The sequence below is a fragment of the Centroberyx affinis genome, unplaced genomic scaffold (genome assembly GCF_046629955.1).
Source record: "Centroberyx affinis isolate AG114_WGS23_722 - 3 ecotype Tasmania unplaced genomic scaffold, CSIRO-AGI_Caff_v1 ptg009696l_1, whole genome shotgun sequence".
In the NCBI taxonomy this organism is placed as follows: Eukaryota; Metazoa; Chordata; class Actinopteri; order Beryciformes; family Berycidae; genus Centroberyx; species Centroberyx affinis.
In genome coordinates, this window is record NW_027284612.1 from 5,001 (window position 1) to 13,268 (window position 8,268).

The following is an 8,268-nucleotide window of genomic DNA, read 5'->3' on the forward strand; positions in this document are numbered from 1 at the left end:
TACTACACAATCAATGAGTGTAGTAGTAGTGGTACTGCATACTGTGTACTAGTATTCTTTTCCCAGCCTACATTTTCATATTCTATTCTATTCTATTCTATTCTATTCTATTGTACTCCAGGTGGGTGTGTTGATCTTTGCCACCATCGTCGGTAACGTCGGTTCCATGATCACCAACATGAACGCTGCCAGGGCCGACTTCCAGGCTCGCATCGACGCCATCAAACAGTACATGAGCTTCAGAAAGGTTGGTTAGCTGGCTAATTAGTTAACTGGTTAGCATGGTAGTTAGTTAGTTGGCTGGTTAGTTTGTTAGCCAATCAGTTAATTAGTTACTTACTTAGTCACTCAGATAGTTAGTCACAAAGTTACTTAGTCAGGTAGTCAGTCAGTTAGTAGGTTATCTGGCCAGACAGTCAGCTAGTTAGTTATTCAGTCAATCAGTGAGTAAGTCAGTTACTCAGTCAGGCAGTATGTCAGTACTTAGCTAGTTAATCAGTTATTCAGTTAGTTAGCTAGCTAGTCAGTGAGTCAACGAGTCAGAAAATCAATTAGTTAGCTAGCTAGTCAGTTGTGAGCATAGACTAAAAAAAGATGGCCTTAGTGAGTGTGACGCCACCCACAGGTTCCTGAAGGGCCATTTTGAAGCCAAAAGTTGGGTTTTACGATCGCTGCCATGTTGACATTTTTTGGAGCCGGAGCAACTGAAGCGAAGCCGGGGGTCGACACAGCTCCGCCTGCTATTGGTCTGTAATCGGCGAGCTGCGTGATCACTGGACAGACGACCTGTCAATCACTGGAAAAGAACCCCATTTTATAAACATTATATTATTTTGAAAGTTGTGAAGTGAAATTAACTGAGACCATAACCTCATAAAAATGTATTGACGTTGAAGTTGAGCTGTGGTCCCATTGACTTTAAGTTGGGTGGGATTTTGAGTCTTTTTGGAGCCAGACTCTAGTGGACGTTAGAGGAATTGCAGCTTTCAGACACTTCCTTAATGGTTTCAAAATTCATCCGTGCTTTTGGCTGTTTGGTTGTGAGTCAGTCAGTTAGTTAGCTAGCTAGTTAGTGAGACAGTGAGTCAGTTAGTTAGTTAGCTAGTGAGTCAGATAGTTAGCTAGCTAGTTATCTAGTTAGTTAGTTAGTTAGTTGGTTTGAAATTACATTACTTGACTATCTTACTTAATTCCCACCCCCCCACCCCCTTCCAGGTAACTAAGGACCTGGAGAAGCGAGTGATAAAGTGGTTCGACTACCTGTGGACCAATAAGAAGGCGGTGGATGAGAGAGAGGTGCTGAAGTACCTCCCTGACAAACTGAGAGCCGAGATCGCCATCAACGTCCACCTGGACACCCTGAAGAAGGTGCACACACACACACACACACACACACACACACACACACACGTACATGACTTTTGTATCTTCCATGTCTGTTCAGGCCTCCTAAAAATGTCAGCACTGTTAGTATTGTTAGCATTGTTCATGTTAGCGTTCCTCCAATGGGTCCTGCTAGCCCAAAGCTATGTTATTTTCCCGCAGCCAATGTGCCTGTTGGTTTTAATGAGGAATGCTAAAAATTCCAGTGCGTATATTTAATACACCTTTTTCTTTTCTTTTCTTCCTTTTCTCTCCACTCAGGTTCGTATCTTTGCGGACTGCGAGGCCGGTCTGCTGGTGGAGTTGGTGCTGAAGCTGCAGCCTCAGGTCTACAGTCCGGGCGACTACATCTGTAAGAAGGGCGACATCGGTAGAGAGATGTACATCATCAAGGAGGGGAAGCTGGCTGTTGTCGCCGACGACGGAATCAAGCAGTTCGTCGTCCTGAGCGACGGCAGCTACTTCGGAGAGATCAGTATCCTGGCTATTAAAGGTACGATTGGCTGACTGTTTACTGACTGACTGACTGACTGTTTACTGACTAATGCCGGGCTCAGATTACAGGAGTTTTTCGCCGATTTATCCCCGATTCTCCCGACAATCAGAGGAGAAATCTGGATCTGAGTCTTGGTCGGAACCGAAGTTTGGCACAGAATATCTGGTAATGTGAGCTGTGTACTGATCAAATCTGAACCCTCCCGAACCGTTCAAAGACACATCGGAGCCGCCCCCGATAATTTCTAACCTGTTTGATATTTGCGGGTTAAAATCTGGACGGCTAGGCACTAGGCTAGCAGTAGCGTACCAACGTTATAACAAACAGATATTAAAACTGACGGTTAAATTCTCACCTCCAGTTCTTGCTGAAGAACGGACAGCCTGCTTTGCCTATGTCTCTCCAACCATTTTCTCATCCAAATTCATCTGGCCTTTTCTTTGGCAAACTACTGGACACACCAGAGCCAGCTGTTCCCGCCTCCATGTTGGTAAACATCTGCCTCCCGCCCCTTCATGGTCACATGAGCTGTTGCGTACAGCAGCTCCGTCGGGCAAGATGATGTTAATAACATCTTGTAGTGTGTGATGCACCGTCATTTTCTAAACTTGTAGTGTGAGCTTGTTTGCGATTTGATTTTGAGAGACGAAAATCGGTTAAGTGCATGATGCAAATGATGGATTTTAAAACTCCTGTAATCTGAGCCCAGCATAACTGTTTACTGACTGGCTGACTGATTACTGACTGGTTTACTGACTGACTTGAGTGCAAAATTATGTGCGCCCAAGTGTTTAGCTTTTTGTTAAAAAAATTACTGCCTCAACTCAACGAACATTACAGAAACCAACGGACCCAGTTCCAGTAGAGAGATAAATATACGCAGGTAAAAACGTCCAAGTTTGAAAAGCCTGCGTTAAATGTGGACTGTGACAGGGACGATTATGTGAAAACCCCATTCATTTCCCCATAGAGAAATCACTTTGGAACCATACATCCATTTTTGAGCACGGCTGACATCATACATGATTCACGAGGTCTATGAGGAATGCTAACAACGCTAACGTGTCGCCTTTTTGTTGCTTGAATTACAAAAAGACTTTCCTCTCCTCTAACAGGAAGTAAGGCAGGCAACAGGAGAACGGCGAACATCAGGAGTATCGGTTACTCGGACCTCTTCTGTCTTTCCAAAGACGACCTGATGGAGGCGCTGACGGAGTATCCGGACGCTAAAGCCATGCTGGAGGAGAAGGGAAGGCAGATTCTGATGAAGGACGGCCTGCTGGACCTGGAGGTAAAGATGCACCTCAAACTGAAAGACTGTTTGATTTCTGTTGAGTCTGATTCCAAAACGAGTCTCCACAGTTTGAAATGACACCGACTCTGACTACATGATTGACAGCACATGATAAAGCAAATGATGGTACTTTTTAAGATTACTAGGAACTTACGTACTTGTTTGAGTAAATCAGACACTTTTGCAGACCGGGTCTCCTAGAGATGTTGAATGATGATCTTCAAGATTTTTAATCGTGCGTGTTTCTATGTGTTGGGTTTGATGTAGGTCGTCCCTTTTGGGTGGCAAATTTGTCCAGCAGTGCAACTTCCCATATTCCCGCTGCATGTCTCTCTCCGCTTCGAGTGGCAGAAAAACCAAAACGTCACTGGACTTCTGCAGTCCCAGTCTGAACACAGTTTATTTCTTTGTCTTAACGTCCATCTGCTTAATTTAACGTTAGCAGCTGAGGCTAAATGTTGCTCCACCTCAGCCCCTGGCTCTCTGCAGGGACAGAACACAAACACCGGGCCAAAAACCAATAGTTGGCTAGTATTGATTGATTGATTGATTGATAATTTTTATTTCGAACATGTAAAAAAAACAAAAAACAAAACAGATAAAAACAAAACAAGAATAACAATAAGATGAAATAATAAACCTATACAACAAACTCAATGAACAAATTCTCATAAACTAATAAACTAATGAACTAATAAACATAATCTAACAAACGATAAACCTATACAACAAACTCAATAAACAACTTACTTACACTTATTTTTTTCCTACCCCTTTCTCAACTACTCATCCATAAACTCTTATATACAATTAATAAACAACTATCCCAATTCTATGAACAACCCAATACAATTTATAAACAACTGTCCCAATTCTAAGTTCAACCCAAATATGGAATTTTTCAGCGTCAAGTGAGCGTTTCAGTTTTCATTGCAAGAGTCGGGAAAAATGTCCTTACTCAAATTTGCTATCTATAAATGAAAGCGTCATCAGCATAGTGTCGCTCTAGATTCATGTATCTTCCTCCCACAACTTGTATGTGAAATAACTGGAGAGACATTCAAGGGGAGCGTGTGTGTGTGTGTGTGTGTGTGTGTGAGAGTGTGTGTGTGTGTGTGTGTGTGTGTGAATGTGTGTGTGTGAGTGAGGTGATGGGGTGGGGGAGGGAGGGTTTAATGTGGATTCTCCCCCTCTGAGACTAGAACCATTTACGGGCATAAGCAGGTTGCCTTGGGTCTTGATTTTTCTTGTTTGTGTGCTGATGCCCAGATGTTGGGAGTTATTATAAATTTGTAATGTTCAATTAATAAACTTGGTTATTGTCGGCTGTTTTATTGGTCGGCTTCACAGACAGAACAGGTGGCGAGCTTGACACTTGCGCTAAGCTAGTGTTCACTTGTTTTCTTCTAAAATTTCTGGGTAAATAAAGGTTTAAATGCCTCCTTCTGGCCTGCAGGTGGCAGCGCAGGGCCCCGACCCCAAAGACATGGAGGAGAAGGTGGAACGGATGACCGGCACGCTGGACGTCCTGCAGACCCGCTACGCCCGGCTGCTGGCCGAACACGAAGCCACGCAGAGCAAACTCAAACACCGAGTCACCAAGCTGGAGAGGAAGCTGGTGCCGCCGGCGCCGCTCGCCGACTAGCCCGCCGACGGGACGCAGACGGCCAAGACGAGAACCTGAGGAGCCGGAGGAAGGACGGGGGCGTTTGTTTTAAAGCCTGGGTTAGCCTCGTCTGTTCGGGATCAATCCACTTTCACTTCAGCCAGTTCAGGATTCGGTAACACTTTACTTGAAGCACTTTTTGATGCATTATAACACATTAGAAGCATTGGAAAACTTTTCATCCAACAAAATAATCAAGACAAACTTTGGAAAATTACATTCAATTTAAACATTTTCATCTAAATCCTCTCTAACTCAACAGTGATCGAACCTATGTCCAGTTCATAAAGCTTTTCCACTGCCTGTTCTAAACAGCCGGTGTCTGGTAGCTTTTTCCTGTGAAAAAGAAGAAAGAAGTGATGTGTTTTATGTTTTCGCTTTGTTTGGAATCAACAGAAGAAGAAGAACTGGGTAGTGAGCATGAGCAGTGATAGCCACCATGGCAACAGACAGAGAAGAGAGAGAAACTCAAACTGCATCAAGGAAACAGAAGCAGAGGAAGGCGAGCGCCTCCGCCTTTCCGAGATGAGAAGGGAGGATGAGGAGCGATGAAGATGAGGCTCTTTTTCTTTTGGACTGACAAAAAAAACAAAAACAAGAATCTCAAGTATCTTCCCTTTTTAAAGTCCTGTCATTGAATGAGATGGGAGATGCTGCACTAATGTGAGCGAGGACAGAAACAGAAACTAACTGTCCACACGCAGTAAAGATACCAAAATTATACTAAAAAAAAAAAAAGCACCAAAAATACAAGATGAAATCCACAAGACATTTTCAGTATTTCAGCAGCCAGCAGGACGTTCAGAATAGAGCAGATGACTCCAAATGACTCTCATCTCCCCCTGAAAAACGTTTTCAACCCCTTACATGATATAATGCTCTGATTATAATAATTATCATGCGCTCACAGTGTGTTTATAATGTGCTTACGCCTTATGAGCGGCCCTTCAAGTAAAGTGTTCCCTGGATTTTTGAGGCTGAATGGTTTGGATTTACGTCGGGACCGAACCGAAGTGAAGTGAAGTGAAAGTGGACTGACACCAGACCAGTGACTGTCTGGATGGAAAAAGGCTGTTTTGTTTTTTTTTGTCTTCACTTAACTCTTAAAGCTGCTGCATCACTGGAGCGCAAGAGGACGACCGAGCTTCAGAGAGAATGAGAAACAGAGAGAGAGAGAGAGAGAGAATCTTATATGAATCGAAGTGTATGTATAGTAACTTTCCATTGTAATTATTCTGTATTATTGTATAAAATGGGCTACATAGCTGGCACCGTTCCTCTGGATATTCTCCTCTTATTACAGCAGCAGAGTTATGAAAACATATAAATTCACATTTTGAAGGTTAATGCTGTGATAATTCCTCCAGTTGGTTTTCTTTGGTCTGAACCAGAGCGGAAAAAAGTTGACTTTGTTGTATTTTTTTGTATTGTATCAAAACAAATCTACGAAGCCTGCGGGGTAACATCAGAATTTTTTTTTTTTGTTTAACTTTAATGCGTGGGCACGGTTTAAAAAAAACATACAAACTGTTTTGCGAGTAACATGGCTGCCATTTTCTGATGGTAGAGATGGAGATGGAGAGATTTGCAATTACAAATGCACTAGGAAAATTATTTTGAAATTGTAGGTTTCATTTTTAATTGGTGTTTTACAATTTATTAATCTGGCTGCTCTTCTCCAGAGAGACTCTACTGAGCTCAACAGTAGAATCAGCTTCACTTCCTGGATCACCTGTAGTAAGGAGGTGAAAGGTCACAGGTCACACACTCGGTATTGTCTTTAGCATCACATCCTGTCAGTCTCTGGACCAATCATCCATCTTTGACCCAGTGGTGTAAGTCTGAATGAAGCCAGAGGTGGCGCTGTTCTGCTGTAAATCAGGTCTGGGTCTGTAAACCTAGCTGCTTCTTACCCTGTCAGTCCACAGTACCTGCAGTAACACCCATAGTTTGTCGTCTATTTTTCTATAATGTCACTGATAAAGAATATTTTATTTGTTTGACTTCCTGTCACATGACAGCTTGTAACATGTAAAGCTCTCTAGCTAAAATATGAACCAAATAATTTCAGATATTTATGCTGCAATAAAGACATTTTATAAGGAAGCTTTGACTGTTATTGTTATTATATACTACTGCTACTACAGATACTACTGCTACTACTACTATTACTACTACTGCTACTACAGATACTACTGCTACTACTACTATTACTACTACTGCTACTACAGATACTACTGCTACTACTACTATTACTATTACTACTACTACTGCTACTACCACTACTGCTACTACTAGGCCTACTACTACTGCTACTACTATTACTACTACTGCTACTACAGATACTACTACTATTACTACTACTCAGAGGTGGAAAGTAACTAAGTACATTTACTCAAATACTGTACTTAAGTACAATTTTGAGGTACTTGTACTTTACTTGAGTATTACCATTTTATGCTACTTTATACTTCTACTCCACTACATTTCAGAGGGAAATATTGTACTTTTTTACTCCACTACCTTTATTTGATAACTTAAGTTACTAGTTACTTTGCAGATTCAGATTATGAATACAAAATATAATCAACTAATAAATTGTGATGTATTATTATAGATTACTGTAAGCTACCCAGCAGTATATAAAGTAGTGGAAATCAGCCCCACCTTTTCCAGCTGCAACATTAAAGTGATGCTTACACATTAATGCATCAATAATTATAATTCAATAATATAATATATACTGTATTATTCTGAAATGGGCCATTCTGCATAATGAGTACTTTTACTTTTGTTGCTTTAAGTACATTTTGATGCTAATACTTTTGTACTTTTACTTAAGTAACATTTTGAATGCAGGACTTTTACTTGTAACAGAGTATTTTTATACTGTGGTATTCCTACTTTTACTTAAGTAAAAGATCTGAGTACTTCTTCCACCACTGCTACTACTACTACAAGTAGCTGCTACTACTAGCCTACTATTACTACTACTACAACTACTACTATGTTACATGAATGAAACCGCCAGCTGACTTCTCTGACACGTCGCACTGCCCCCCCGGCTCTCTGTGCATTGTGGGATTTGTAGTTTTATACTGACACGAACCTCCTAGGACCCGGGGACTAACCGCAGCCTTCACAAACTACATGTACCGGCATGCACCGCGAAGCGCCGCGCATGTCAAGCACGTACCGGACTCCACTGCTGCCGACTGCTGAGGTGTGTTGAATGGAAAACTGCACGAATTACCTTTTAGTTTCTAACTCTGTGTACAAACTTTAGTTACCGTGCCGAGGAGGATGTGTGTATTGATATTACACTAATAACTGTTTATCAATACGACATTTTCACTCACATATTTTCCCTCTTGGATCTAATGACAGCAGTTAGCTTATGCTAGCTAGCCAGCTAGCTAGTGCTGTGTG

General features: G+C 41.8%; 1 protein-coding gene across 1 annotated transcript in view; it reads left to right on the forward strand.

The window, feature by feature from the left end:
- The window catches only part of cnga1b (cyclic nucleotide gated channel subunit alpha 1b), a gene marked incomplete at its 5' end in the record, with an annotated part of 8,825 nt that extends 4,007 nt beyond the window's left edge, over positions 1 to 4,818 (forward strand). Inside the window, 5 exons of the mRNA XM_071514697.1 lie at positions 122 to 247; positions 1,216 to 1,368; positions 1,645 to 1,876; positions 2,995 to 3,170; positions 4,630 to 4,818. Of these exons, the coding sequence (XP_071370798.1) occupies positions 122 to 247; positions 1,216 to 1,368; positions 1,645 to 1,876; positions 2,995 to 3,170; positions 4,630 to 4,818 (876 nt within the window). The remainder of the gene's footprint in view (positions 1 to 121; positions 248 to 1,215; positions 1,369 to 1,644; positions 1,877 to 2,994; positions 3,171 to 4,629) is intronic.
- Positions 4,819 to 8,268: the final 3,450 nt, after the last annotated feature.